This window comes from Microtus oregoni, unplaced genomic scaffold (assembly GCF_018167655.1).
Source record: "Microtus oregoni isolate MIOR12 unplaced genomic scaffold, Mior012 000009F_ref0000495, whole genome shotgun sequence".
Lineage (NCBI taxonomy): Eukaryota > Metazoa > Chordata > Mammalia > Rodentia > Cricetidae > Microtus > Microtus oregoni.
The window spans coordinates 21956431-21972399 of record NW_024543068.1 but is presented as its reverse complement, the minus strand read 5'-3'; the positions used below and the strand labels follow the sequence as shown (position 1 = coordinate 21972399).

Genomic DNA, 15969 nt, shown 5'->3' with positions numbered 1-15969 from the left:
GACGCAGGAAACAACCACATCATCTCCGAAGCAGACTCGCTCTCTGTTTCCTGCTCCTAGTGTTACACTGTGTCAGAGCTGTGAGTGAAGGGCAGTTTTACAAATAACCGGGGCCAGAGGCTACTGTGTGCTTGACCTGAGGCTGTTCCAGCACCGTGGGCTAGCAGCAAAGGGGTCAGCAACAAAGAGAAAGGGGATTTGAAAATCCTTTCTGGTTGCCAGGTCCTGCTAGAAATCTGGACAAAAAAAAAAAAAACAATAACTGGGGCCACACCCATGGAAACAGCCACTTTGCAAATTCTGGCAGAGACAGAACTCTCTGAAAGGCTGTTTCTCAACACCAAGGTAGAATCTGTCCAGCTCATAGGCTCAGATTCCCCCTCACAGGCGGAATGTTTTCAGGTAGCTGGTGAAATCTCCTTTATATTCTGGAGCTGGGGTCAGATGGACAAGGAGTCAGAGAGATGAATGGAGGTGCACTCCCAATCACTCAGAGCAGGGCCTGGTCACTGCACACCAGAAACATAGGTGCTAGGTTCTGTCTTGGCTCCAGAGATATTGAACTTTCCCCAGAGCAGAAAATGCCTCCTTTACTAAGAACACTAGACAGGAAGAATAAAAAAGAGGGTACAAACTAAAGTGCCAACCCCTGATCAAGTAAATCAGAAACCTCAACTGCCCCACTGGCAAAATTGTGTTTAATCTAACCTACTCACATGATGGAAGTCTTGGGGGGGGGGGGGGCTTGGAATTTAGGCATTTCCCAAATGGTCTTCTACAGATATGTCAGTTTTCCTATCTAACGTTTTCCAAAGTCACAAAATACACTCTTTCCAGTTTGATATGCAAAAGATGTTCTTAGATGACCACTTACAAAAGTCCTTTACAATTGGTCAAGATACGTGTATGCTACCCTAATGCCTGGATAATATCTATCCTTATCAAAAGAAAAATCAAAAATAAAGATGGATGCAGAGAACACGCAGAGGGAAGCAGCAACTTTCATCTACCGGGCTGCAGGGTCTGTCTCTTAACAGCTATACGCAGACACCTAAACACAATACACGGTTCACCTTAGAGAGCCAGGCAGACTTGAACAAAAGTCACATAATAATTTCAAGCCGTGGTGTACAATGTAGAACATCTAAACTATTCTGGAAGGTGAATATAATAATGCAAATCAAATCATTACCAATAGATTTTAAAGTAAATAAACAAAACAGAATCCCATTAAGGTACTACTGACAAACTCAATCTGTGGACTTGGCTACAATGTCTGAGAACTCAGCAAATATCTGTTAATTCTGCTTAAGTGCCAAGGCAAATAGCCTTAATGATGAGCGCTCTCCTGTTATTTGATAACTTGGGCCATATATCCATGGTCATCCCAAGACTAACAAATCTATGTAAAGATGAAAAGGCTAGGAAGTTTGGATGTCTTATGAATAGGAACTAAACAGTAGCACCTGAGGGGAGAAGACCCAGAAAGGATCCAGAACCTCTGCAGCAGGGAGAGAGCCTCATTGAGAGCTGACGGCTTTCTGTGTGACAAGCTGGCAGCTGAGAATGAGTGCAAACAGAAACATCTCTTCGGACTTGATTCTAAACTGCAAGATGAAATGATTGAGGTTTTGAGAGGTAAAACCGCAAGAGATAATGTTCCCGCCAGCAAATGCGCTGCTCCGAGGCAGCGTCTACGACTGCTGTTATCCTTTTGTGGGTCTAGTGCTAAAAGAGAAAATCTAATTTTAATTCCACATATTCCATAAAGAATTGAAGGAAATGGAAGGAAAATTGTGCACCACAAGCTCCCGCATATACTGATTGTAGGAAAAAAATGCATTCTGATGATGTTAGAATGTCTCTCACACTTCAGGAGACTAGAGTAGCCACTGAAGATGAGGATGGATTTTGTCATCATTTATCATAAAAGTGCATGCACACACACACACACACACACACACACACACTTTTCATATGCATTTTTATTGAAAACAATTTTTTTACAATATGTTCTAATCTCAGTTCCTCCTTCCCCAACTCCTCCAAGATTCTCCCCACCTCCATACCCACCCAACTCTATGTCTTCATTCTCTCTCTCTTTCTCTCTTCAGAAAACAAATAGGCAAACAAACAAAAACACCCAACTCAGAACTTTTTAAAAAGTAAAAGCACATACATGCACACAAATAAACCCACAAAAACACAAAATCATAAATTATAATATATGAGCAAAAAACCAGAAAAACAAAAAATGCCTAAACAAATCAATATGCGACAAAAAGTCTACAAAATTACCATTGAGTTCAGTTTGTGGAGGCCATCTACTACTGAGCACAGGCTCTGCCCTTGGATGTGCCCTTAATATACCCTGTGAGACTCCATGGGAAAATGTTTGCACACAGATGTCATTTGGCCATGGATTCTTGGTTAAAGGTTATGAAGGGACTCTTCATGTCCATGCAATGAACCCAAGTCAAATAGAAGGCTTGATGGTTGAGAATATGCACTGAGGCTTGGTGGTCATGGTGGTGGTTGGCTGATTGGTTAATTTTTGTTTTAACCTACCAAACATGGCTGTCCATGAGGTTCTATGTGATGACATAGTTGACAATTGGTGATGTACAATCCTAACCCCAGAGAATATTCACAACAATCAGCAGACATTTACCAGATGTGAATGGCCTGTTCTGAGGACGGTGCCTATGTCTATTACCCTTCCCCAGGCAACAGGCGACATCTAGCTAAACGTTATGTTTGTAAAGACTGACATCAAATAACCACATATCCACCTCACTGACATTTGTACAGTAACTATGAAAAGTGAATCTATAAAAATGTATTGTGAGCATCCATTGGTACAGACACTATAGAAAACCTACTCAGAGACTAATTTTAAAATTTTAAAATAGAATCACCATATGTTGTAGCAGCACCATTTCTGGATATTCACCCTAAAGACTGGCAATCTGCGAAACAAGGGATATCTGCACGCTCGTGTTCATTGCACTAACATTTGCAATAGCCAATTTTTAGAATTGACCTAAATGTCCATTAGCAGATGAACTGATAAAAAATAAAATGTATATAGAACGTGGAATCCTGCTCAGCATTTAAAAGAATTTCTTGAACTGGGGAGATGACTCAGTGGGTAGGAATGCTTGCTGAGTAAGCGGAAGGGCCTGAGTTTGGATCCCAAAACGACATAAAAAGCCAAGCATCATCACTGTGTATGCTTGTAACCCCAGCAGTGGGCGAAACAGGAGACAAGGAAGGAGCAGAGACAGAGGGACTGATAGGGTTTGCAGGCTAGCTAGTTTAGCTAAAAGATAGAAGCTCAAGTGAGAGGCCTTGTCTCCTGGGGACCCAGCAGAAGATCATAGAAGATGCCTGAAGTCTTCCTCTGGCCTCCAAATGACTGCTAAGTCGTATGATGATTCTGTTGTAAAATTTTAAATGTACCCACATGCAGATGAGAGAGAGAGAGAGACAGAGAGACAGAGAGACAGAGACAGAGACAGAGAGAGATTGTGGTTTTGCAACAACATGGAAGGAATACACAATCATAATACTAAATACTAAGTTAAATAAGCCAGGCACAGAAGAACAATATAAAACCTACTCATTTTAAGTGGGACTTAAGTTGATTAAACACATGTCAGACAGTAGAGGTTCTCAGCAGTAGGGTTGGGTAGGAATGAAGAAAAGATGATCTAGGAATACAAAGACTAGATGACACATGAGAAAAGTTTCTCCGTCTGGTTATGAGATGCATTGCATAGCATGGTGAACACGGTTAATAATAACAGTATAGTGCAGACACCACACAAGCAATTTCCAGTATTCCCACCACAAAAAGTCAATATTTGAAGTGTTGAAGGTTATTTGTTTAAGTATTCATATTGTATTTGTAAATCATAGTGTTAATTAGTACCTAATAAATATGGATAACCATGATGTTGAAAATAAAAATGCGGGGCTGGAGAGATTGCTCAGTGGTTAGGAGTTCCTGTTGCTCTTGGAGAGGATCTGAGATCAGTTCCCAGCACCCACAAGGTAGCTCACAACTCTCTACAAAGTCCTGGGAGATCCAATGCCTTCTTCTGACTTTGGCCAAGCACACATATTTTACACATACATATATATAAGCAAAACACTCAGACACATAATATATTTTTAAATAAAATTAAAATAAATTTGTTAAAATAAAACAATGGAAACTGTTTTGCATCCATTTTTGAGAGGATTTCATAGGTAGAATCATTTATTAATCTTTCCAATTTCACCAGCAACCTCTCCCCACACACCAAGAGCAGTCATAGCACATGGTATCTTCTCTACCTTGTTGCTCAGCTGCCATTCCCTAAACTGTAACCTTTAGAAAAGAGCTAGGTCATCTTAATGATAACAGAAATACCTACGGTTTTTTTTATACAGAAGAACTTCAAAACAGTTTGACTCGTAGTTGTCAAAAGTCTGCCTGACTTTCTCAATGGTCTTCTTGTCGGTCAATTCTCCATACATAAAACTGAAAGACAAAAATCCATTGATATTTTTGTGTCACTTTTAGACTACTACATCAAGTCACATCATCGTCTTACTGGTTCATTTTGCTTAAACTGATGCCCCTGCACAATGAACTAGAATGTGGAAAACATTATTTCAGTGAAATTTTTGTATCCATTGGAAGTTTGCAACCTGTGGGAGGATATGTATAGTCAGTAATATGCTAAGACATGTTACATGCTAAGACATGTTTTAACCACTGTTTCTAAAACTTCCTGCTGACAGTCAGATTTAGAAGCTATTTCGCGTGTGAAGAGAAACAGAGAGGCAGAGAGAGTAGCTCCTACAGTTTCTATATGCACAAATTCCAAGCACTGTGGTTCTATTAAACACGTTTCACACCTGCAGTGTTTGAATCTCAGTTACCATGGTACGCTGACTGTAACTGCATGAAGCACATGTCAAGGAAACGCACCCATACAGCCACACACCCAATGTCCATTGTTTTGTTTTCTCTGATTTCAAAGACCAACAATGATCCGATTTACAAGTTCTGGAATGTACAGCTCAAAAGTTTAAAATCTTGTGTCATTCTGAACAGCATAATGAAAGCTCTTGCAATGTTACTCCATACCCCCTCCGAGGGATGTGAGCCCCACCACCTGCTCAGGGTATCCAAAATCTCTATGAGTCCATACACTACATGCTCCCCAGTTGGTCTCCAACCCACTGACTCAGTTAGCAGATAAGCCACTTTAGTTTGGCAGTGTGTATAATTGAGTAACCATTAGTTTTCTTAATGATAGTCTCAAAATGCAATAATAATGACTCTTGAAATTCAAATTTTCTGAAGAGAACTCATAAAACACTTCTTTAGTTGAAAATTAAAAGTACAAATAAAAAATGTGTTTTGTGGTGATTATTCATATTATTGCTAATGTCTTAGTATCCCTAATTTATGAATGAAATATTACAGTAGATATCTATGTATGGGAGAAAACAAGATATGCAGAATTTGGTTCCATTGCTACTTCCAGAAATCACTGGAGTGGGGGTGTCCTGCAAACTATTTTCCCCAAGGATAAAAGGGAATTTTTACCGATAATAGCTGTCCATCTAAAGCCATAACCAATCACATCATCTCCTTCAGAGTCTGCCAGTATCAGTAACTGCATTTGTTACTTAGCTCACACTGGTGGGGAAGCACGTAGCTGTGTTGCCTTCTTGTCTCTGGTGATATTCCAATGCACTATTTTTTAAATGGACAATAGGAAATGAAAACTAGCCAATAAATACTAAATTCCACCAAAAAACGAAGGATAATAATTGTGGGGGGGGGGGGCAAAGTAAAGTTACAGAAGACAGAGGGGACCGTAGGAATGTTGCTGCTGCAGCCAGTTAAAAGATAGTAGGTCTTCAGAGGGATTTCCTGAGCATCAACAAAAATGAGGAAAATGTTTCACAAATAAGTGTATCCCATAGGAGAATTCCAAAGCTGGTGTCTGGAGCAGATACATGTTGATATGGTTAGAACATCAAAAGTAAATATAGGATTAAGGGGTGAGCTTCTAAATGCTCCAAAAAACTGTGCCCTTCATGATAGAAGGAAGTCTATGGCAAGATGGCTGGTTAGTGACACCAGAAGTGACTACAAAGATGGGAAAGGATGAAGGGAGGGAAGGGCAGCTACTATTCAAACAGTATTTGTAGGAAAGAGCTAGAATGCAGAGAAGATAAAATGAAGATATTCTGGGTCATGAGGGCTGTAGATGGTTGAGTAAAGAAGGAAAAAAGCCTGATATCAACTTCCCAGGTCAAGACCAGCTTGATCCCCGAAAAGTTCTATCACAACAAAAAATGCATAGGAGACCCCAACAGCTCACACCGGCACCCTAAATTGGGGAGGCGGTGCTGGATAATCCTGCAGCATTCCCGAGTCCTCAGGGAGAGCATGTCATGACGCTGCTCCAAACAGATGAGGAACACAAGTGATGAAGCACATTCTCTCCTGCCTGGGCTCTCCTACCTTCCCCCTGCCTGCATGACTTCCTATGTAACACCTCTCTAGCTCCATGTGACTGCAGGAGACTTTATAGATGCACTCTGTACCACACAGGAGCCCTGCTCCCTCTACCATGGGAACCATGCCACACCTGCCTAAGGACCTTCTAACCTCACTTCCTTGGAATATGGTTTGCAGAAATTGGCACACAATCCTTACATTTTTGCATGTGTGCTGCATTACACTTGCCCAAGCCCATGAGGAAAGCACTCTTCCCTACTCCTCTGGGTACCATACCCTCCTGGGCTGCTAAAATAGCCCCACCTGGCAGCCCTGCAGAGAGCAACAGTCTTCATGATCCTGCTTCCTGTGAACACTCTCGCAGACACTGTTTACAGCTGAAGTTATTTGGAGACCATAACTGCAATGGCCAACTTGAACCAAAACCAGTAGACAGGGTCAAAAAAAAATCTCCAAATATAAAAATCACTCAGTAGTGGAGACAACTGTTCCACCGGACATGCAAATATCAGCATAAGGAAACATGAAGTCTGGAAGAGCAAGGTAACATGATAAATCTAAAAGAGTACAATTATTCTCCAACAACACTCGAGAGATAAAGTAATAGATGAAATCCCTGAGCAAGAATTCAAAAGATTAATTTGAAGGACATTCAGTGACATACAAGAGATTATAAATAACTCTGTGAAACAAAGAAACCAATTAATGAAATGAATAAGAAATTCAACAAAAAGAAATCATCAAAAGAAACTAACTATAAACTTCAGACCTGAAGAATGAAATAAGTCAAATAAAAGATATGAACAAGAGCCTCAACAAGATAGATCAAGCAGAACAACGTCTGAACGTAAAGACAGACCTTCTGAAGAACCACTGTTACACTGAAGAAATAAAAGAGAAAACTCATTAGAAAGAACAAAGAAAGTTTCCAAGATTTATGAGATGTGTGCAAATGAACAAATGTTCAAATTATGACCCTTCCAGGAGCCAAGGAAAAAGGAAAGCACAGAAAACCTATCCACACAACAAATGAGTCCCAGTTCCATCCATTTTCCTGAATACGTCGCAATTTCATTTTTGTTTATGGCTGACTAAGATCCCACTGAGTATAAGTACCACATTTTCTTCACCCATTCATCTACTGATAGACATCGAGACTCGTTTCATTATTCAGCTACTGTGAATGGTGCAGCAAAGACCATAGATGGGCAAGCATCTCGACGGTGGGACTCAGAGTCCCCCAGGTGCATATTCAGGAGTGGCGGGCTCAAGAATAAGGCAGTTTCCAGGGTGTTTTATAAGTTCCATCCTAGGGGTGGGGAAGGTAGCTCCATTGGTAGAGCGCTTCCCAGAGTCCTGGGTTTGATCTCCAGCACTGCATAAAACAGGACATGGTGTCACATGTCTGGAACTCCAGAACCAGAAGGCAGAAACAGAAGGATCCAAAGTTCAAGGTCACCCTTGGTTACATGATGAGTTAAAGGTCATGCTGGGTTACGTGAAAACTTAAGACCTGAACAAAAAGAAAAGAAAAGATGAAGCTTCCATACTGACAAAGAAAAAGCTGATAACTTCCTTAAGCTTAAAGAGATACAGAGAAGACCCAGAAAGCCCAAAAGATGATCCCTTAGAGGTTTGACTCAAACATGTCTTCATCACTACATTTCATATCCAAACTTTCAAATTCTTTTTTTTAAAAAAAAGGCATTTGCTCACACTTAAGCCCCATTGAATTCATGGGAGATGTTTCAGCAGAAAACAAATGGACTACAAGAAAATATGACACTGTATTAAAAGTTAGGGAGGAGAAAGAAAGATCGTTAACCTTGACTATTACACTGAGAGATGCTCTGGGGGAGCAAAGGAGAGCTAAAACAATGTCCAAGGTGACAGTCCAAAATAAAAATTAGGGAACCCATCAACCCTAGAGCAACCTTATCAAAATATGCTCAAGAGAGGCTATGCCAGCCAGTGAAAAATAAAAGAATAATAGATGTCCCTGTGAAAAGATGCAAAAGACTAAAAGCCTGTAGAAGAGCAGTTACATAAAAGATAAAGAGAATCAAATCTCACCCGTACAGAAAACAACAAAGCTGAAACATGGAGCTTGTCTAGAATGTAGCTATTTGAGACCAGAACATGAGCAAAATGACACAAATCGTTCTACATATAACACTAATAACCTTGGGTGCAAACACATTAAAAGCCCCAAATAAAAATAAATATCCACCAAATGGAGTAAAAAGCAAGATTCAACATGCTGCTTACAAGTAGGACTGACCACTGAGGATACACAAACACACAGCAATTGATGGATCAGAAAAGTCACTTCACACCAAGCATGTATGTGGGTATAGGCAGAGTACAGGAAACCCAGAGAGAGGGAAGCAGATATTATATAAAAACAAAGAAATGTTATGATCAGTCTTATAGTAACAAATTTAACAGCTTATGATCTTCAACGTAAATTAAGCGAAATAAGAGGGTGATAACACATGCTACATCCTATGGGAAATAAGACACTCCATTCACACTGTTGTGTGTGTACCAGAGTTCTGAAATATTCAAGTGCTAACACTCATCCGAAGCATAATAAAGATGAGAAATATGAAAAAAAAAAAAAGAACGGCTACGCTTAGGCAAGCAAACTGCAAACCAAAAATGGTAGAACGACACAGAGAGGGATACGTGTTAATGAAAACAGTCTACACAATGGGAGACAAAATATGTATATCTAACTAATACTAGAATACCTCAGTTTAAGCCAGTACTTAGGAGGCAGAGGCAAGGAGATCTCTGAAAGTTCTAAGCCCTATAGAACAAGTTCCAGGACAGTCAGGGCTAGAGAGTAATCCTGTCTCAAAATAAAATAAAATACTCTGTTGACTGAGGTTTTCTGTACTACCATGGTCCTTCAGTTATTCAGTCCCAAAGGAACACCCAGAGGTCTACATTCATTATAAACTGGTTCGCCTAGTAGCTCAGACTTTTTTTTTATTAACTAACTCTTAACATCTTATATTAGCCCATTAATCTTGTCTATATTAGCCACAAGGCTCGGCCCCTTATTCGTCAGATCACATCTTGCTTCCTCTGTGCCTGAGTCACAACTGCAGACTGAAACTTCTCTCTCCCCAGAATTCTCATTGCCCCGCCTCCACTTCCTGCCTGGCTACTGGACAATCAGCATTTTATTAAAAAGAATACAAGTAACAGGGAACAGCCCATTGTACCACAGCAATACTCAATGTTACAAGGAAAGTACTGTTATATCTAAAGAGAGAAACAGGCTACAGCACAGGGTGGCTGTGCATATCCACACCCCGTTCTCATCAATGACAGGTCATCCAGAGGTCCCATAAACACTCAGTAAAGAAATATCAGAGATAAGCAAAGGAATAGAACAAATGAACGCAGCATACGGCAGCCACAAATGACAGTCTCAGCAATATCATAGTAAATGGAAAGGTGCTGAGACTGTTTCATACGAGACCTGGACAACATGGTCCACTCGTAACCCTCACAGTCCTCAAAGTATGGCATTCTTAGACAGAGCAATTAGGACAAAGGAAAAAAAATATGATATCCAAATAGAAAGGAAGTCATATAATTCTGTAAACCACAATTTAAAGACCTCATCAGATGACTACAAGGATAGGCAGCTAAATTTGGTAGCTTCAGGATGCAAAACCAATATAGAAACATCAGTAGCATTTTTATGCACCATAATGAACTTGCTGAGAAAGGAATCACAAAGCAAGCCCATTTGTAATAGCTATTGAAAATCAAATACCTGGGAGTGAATTAATCTCAGAGAGAAAATGACCTCCACAAATGAAAATTGCAAAAGGCTGATAAAGAATTGGAGGAAGATAAACACACACACACACAAATGAAAATATCTTACATGTATATGGATTAGAACAATTAATATTGCTAGGATGTCCATGCTATTCAGCAAAATATAGACCCTTATTGTGGCTTTTTATCACAATCCCAGTCATCCTTCACAGAAAGAAAAAAATTCTCAAATTCATAAGAAAGCACAGAATACTCTAAGGTTTAAAAGCATTCTTGAGAATAGAAGAATAGAAAAAGCTGGAACCAATTACAATAAGAGATTGTAATACACTCTACAGGACAACAGAAGCCACAACGAAACATGTACTGCATAAATTCAGACATGCAGAACAGGGGAACAGAAAATAGAGACTCCAGAACTAAATCTACATATCTACAACTACTGTCCACACCCGAGGGAGGTAAACACACATGCACTCACACGCTCACTCCTGAACATGCATGCATATATACACATGTGCACACACACTCAATCATACACATGTACACACACACACACATACATGCACATTCATACACACATACATGCACACACTCACATATACTCATGCACATGCTCAGTCATGTACATGCACATAGTCACACATGCTCATACATGCACACTCACACACACACACACACACAGACATGCACACTCACATATCCTCATACACGCACATGCACACATTCCCTCACTCACACGCATGTATACATACTTACTCATTCACACAGGCACACAAAAATACACACATATACAAATACATTAGAGAGCATATATAATAAACAATCCTGGGAAAACTGAATACCCTTCCTCTCAGCCTATGCCTACATCAACAGAAAATCAACAGGACTAAAGGACTAAATTTGAAACTCGAAACTACAAAACAATTAGAAGACAGAGAGGAAAGACTTGAAGACCGTGAGGCAGGCAACTGCCAGGGTGCGACTCTGTAAGGCAAGGTGACAAAAGTCACGTGAATCTCCTCCCAGACAACAGAGTGAGGACAGCTACAAAGGATTGCATTCGTCTGACAAAGGATTGCATTCAGAATACATAAAAAACTTAAAATGCTCAACCAAAAATTGAATCCAGTTGGAAATGAATAAATTCCCTGAATTAGATATTTTTCAAACATAGAAATACATCCACAGCTATATGAAGAAAAAATGTTCAACACCACTAGCTATCAGAATGCAAATATAACCATAATAAGATATTTCTTCTAACTACAATGGATATTATTATTTAAATATATAGTTGCATATATAACATTTATATATCACAAAATACATTTTAGAATTTATTATAATATAAATATAAAATACAGAAAATTTTAAGATAGAATATTATAAATAATGCATAAAGTTTTAGATATGCATAGATACTATTTCGGCTCAAGGTTGCCCAGATAATACTGATGACTAAACAATGCTATGTTGTTAAGTGGATAAGGCATGTTTGTTTCCTTGCATATTTTACTTGCAAATGTTGACTATTTTACTGCAATTTCTAAAGTCCTGACTTAAGATGACCCAAACTCAGTGCAGTTATTGAATGGTTAATGGAATTTGAAGGGACTCACATTTTAGAAGTAGCAATTATGCTATATAGCTTCTACTCATACAAAATGCTAAGCTGCCCTGTAGGAATTACAACTGACTTCTAGTTCATTCCGTCGGTGGGAAAATGGAATTAGTTTCACAGCAGTGACCCATCTCTCCTAGGGAACTGAGAACCCATGATATACCCGAGGACCCCTGCATTTAGAGAGCCAACTGCAAGCTATAGTTAATGAACAAGTCATCAGACCCCTCCTCTCTCTCTGGCCTTAGCTTATTCATCAGCAAAATGATGACAGTGATAATATAGCTCAAGGGTAAAGAGTAAAAAGATAATGTGCATGAAATTACAGATTGTAACAGGGTCATGTGACGGCTGGAACACTACGGGACTGCTTCTTGGGTGGTGGTATAAAACTATGTGCACAGGTCAGCTCTACTTCCTTGTTCTCCCACACTCAAGGACACAAATGCATAATAAAAGATGGGTGACTGTAGCTTCTAGAGAGACACACTGTGTCTTCTCTCCTGTGGCTTCCTCTCTGTGATCCATGAGGTTGCAACAAACCTCCTGCACCACTCTGATCCTGTATAACGGCCACGTTCTTGCCGTACAACAGATGTGGTGATAAAATTTGAACTTTGGAGCGAGGGGGGATATTCTCTTCAGGATTAGCCCAGGCTCTATCGAGGCTGACTCAGCTTCTGCTGATCCTCCATTTACATCTGTCCAAGAACAACTTTGAGAAATGTGACTTTGGCTCATAACAGGATTTCTTTATTCCTGCATTCTGTATTCTCTCATTGAGATCTCAAAAGCAGTTCTCATTATATTTAATAGCCAAGACAGCTGTAAGGTTGATAGACTTCAAACAGAGTAAAGAACCTTTTATCTCTAAAACTAAATAGATAAGTAACCTTAATTATGAGCTCCATCAACCCATCTCACTTTTCCATTGGCCAACAATGTTCCTGGATGAAACACAAGTATATAGTCACCACTCATAAAGAGCAAAAAGAGTAGATGCAGGCTGTCATCTACATACTTGCAAATGCTTAATCCAAGAACTAAACACAGGGTGACTTATGCTGTTGCTAAGTATGGGGTTCACCTTGGGAATGGTGGCAACAGTAGAGTCATTAGCTAGGTGAGGGATGGGAGTATAAATGGAGATACGTAGTCAAAGAAGAAAAAGGGCCCTGAGAGAGAGGAGCTAAGGAGGAAAAATGAAAAATCACACAAAACCAATATCCTGGGGATCCAAAAGAAGTAGTTTAAAAATAACTTAAAGACATTATTTTATACAGTTGATCCTAACAAAAAGGTTTCACAACTCAAACGCACATGGTCTTAAAAGGATTTAGATGCAGTCACAATAGTAGGTCCACATCATATTAAAGGAAATCAGAATAGTACTGGGTACCCCTAACCTGGGGAGTCTGGGTTCACCGAGGCATCTCTTCCTTCCTACAGCTTTCCTCGGTGGCTCTGCAAGAAGCAGTCCTCAGCCAAACAAAACTGACTGACGCCATGATCATGTCTGATGCACTCTTGTGGGCTGCTGAGGTAATCTTGTGTTGATAAGACTGCTTGTGACATCCCATCATGTAACTCTTAACAGCTCTGCTTTGCTGTCTAATTTGATGACCTGGGTAAGGGATTGGGAATGGCTTTCAAGTGGGGAGGTGGATTAATTTTGAAAGTATCTGTCTGCTCCTCAAGTCCCCCTACCTAGCCTGCATAATTGCTCTTCCACTTCACTATTCCAAAACCAAAAGCAGAGCAGATTTCTTTAAAGTTTCAGATTAATGTAAATGAGAAGACTGTAGTGGTTCCCACTTAACCCTTGACAAGCTTCAAATGGCAGAACTCCTTCCCTTAAACCTATAGTCCTTTGAACAACCAACACTTTTTATGTTCTCTAACACACAGCAAATAATCCAAGACTTGGAAATTCAATTACTAGATTATAAAACAAAATAGATTGGAATGTCCTGAGAGTCCTAATATGTTATAGAATACCTTTTTATTTTCCTTTAGCAAAAACAAAAATCAGACAGTGGGGTGTGTGTGTGTGTGTGTGTGTGTGTGTGTGTGTGTGTGTGTGTGTGTGATTTAACTATAAAACTTTAGCTACTATTACGACACAGCAAAGAGGTAGAAAACCAGAAGCCTCAGTCATGGCTGGGGACCATGAGATGAGAAAGGCTCTCTAGACAGCCATGTGAGGCACCCTTTATAGAATTTGCATACTACCGCCTTTGTGCATATGCTCTCTGGCTGAGAGACAGTGTTTCTCAGACAAGGCTGGGATGTATATAAGGTTGCTCATCTCCAACTTGTTTGATGTGTAAAGTACGGGAATTTGGATGTCATGGATAAGTAAGAGGAAGGCTGTGACCGCCAAGCAATCAACTACAGTGAAATACAGTGAAGTGGCATGTGATAAAAATGCTTAAGGAAGTCTCAAAAACACGAGGGTGGCTGAAATCATGAATAGTGTTTCATAGCGCAATCCTGTAGGTCCTAAAAATGAACTTAGAGAAAGCAGCTCCATTTCAAGGATCTAGTGTTAGAAAATGAGCGGAGAGCGCACTGGCACAACACAACACAACACACCTCAGAAAGAAGCTGGGGCTGAGAGAATGTGACATGAAATCCTTGCAACAATAAAGATAACGCAATGGCAAGGCTGTTAACAAGCTGAGAATTGGGTTTAATTTGTATGCAGTGGAAGAGAGACTGGGCAAAATATGGAAAAAGATAAAAAGACATAAGAAATATATTTCAGTCTCTTGATATGTAAAAGCACGATTTGATAGTTTTTATTTTTCTATAAAGCAATTCACCCTTAAATATTTTAAAATTATGACATGCCATTATTTAACTCATTGTTACCCTAATCTTATTGATTTCAATTCAAATAATTAAATGATACAAATCATAAATAAGTATATACAAGTCAAATATATTATATATAGCATATATAACACACTACATAATATATAAAATTATCTATAATGTCTGCAATTTTTTCTCTGACACATGATATCATAGCTCATTGGCTTGTTAGTCACTGGTTTCTTATTTTCATATATCTGAATAAAATTCACCATTAAAATCAGTAAAATTTCTATCATGTTTAGATCTAATGTACTGTACTGTTTCTGCTGATAGCCTGGGGAACCATTCACCTGATAAATTGCATCTTTGGAAGGGAATTTTGAGTCATCTTCCTTTCCTGACTCAGTGATGCTATTTTATTATTATTTCTTTTATTAAATTTAATAGGGAGGTGACAGGAAAGAGCATAAAAGAGTGCATGTGACATGAAAGCGTGAGGGAGGACTGTCTGATGGGAGGAGGAGGCCCATCAAGGAGGAGGTGGGGAGATGAGAGCGGACAGTGGGACAGGAAGATGAAGAAGAACAAAGGACAGTGACATGTATTTGCAGAAATGCCATAATGAAACCTACTGCTTTGTATGCTGGCTTTGAAGATTAATCAAAAGAATTGTACAGGTCAAAATAATCTGTTAAATTATTTGATTTATTTTCAAAGTTCTTTATTGTGTGAGGGATTGATCATATTCCCATTGAATTCAGGGATTCTGGAATCACCAATTATAACAATAGTGCCCATTAACCCCGAGCTTATGTTTCTAAATCTTTGTGTAATTCTATTCTTCCTTTCTTCTGTCTCCTTGCATTTGATGTCCAAAGGATTTTATAAGATTTCTCACGAAATACAGAAAGAAACCCAGATGTTACAAAAATATTTGGACTCACAGGACAGACCAAATCTGTTTGTCTGTCTGCCTTGTTTTGTTTTCTGTCCTGGAATCTGTTATCTGCTTTATCCACTGTTGTGCTTCCAACTTTGTGGTTTAGGAAGCTAGGGCTTTGCCTTAATACTTTTAACAAATTTCTTACAACTAGGTATGTTTATTATTTCTAGGTCTTAGCTCTTCTGAATACAATCAACACAAAATGGGTAAAATTAATTTTTAAAGAAGGATGAGAAAGTTTAAAATGAAAGT

At 39.3% G+C, this 15969-nt stretch overlaps 1 protein-coding gene across 1 annotated transcript in view; it reads right to left on the bottom strand.

Moving 5' to 3' along the window:
- Positions 1 to 15969, bottom strand: part of Kcnh5 (potassium voltage-gated channel subfamily H member 5) — a 301133-nt gene that overhangs the window by 259121 nt on the left and 26043 nt on the right. The window contains exon 3 of the mRNA XM_041658809.1: positions 4422 to 4528. Within this exon, the coding sequence (XP_041514743.1) occupies positions 4422 to 4528 (107 nt within the window). The remainder of the gene's footprint in view (positions 1 to 4421; positions 4529 to 15969) is intronic.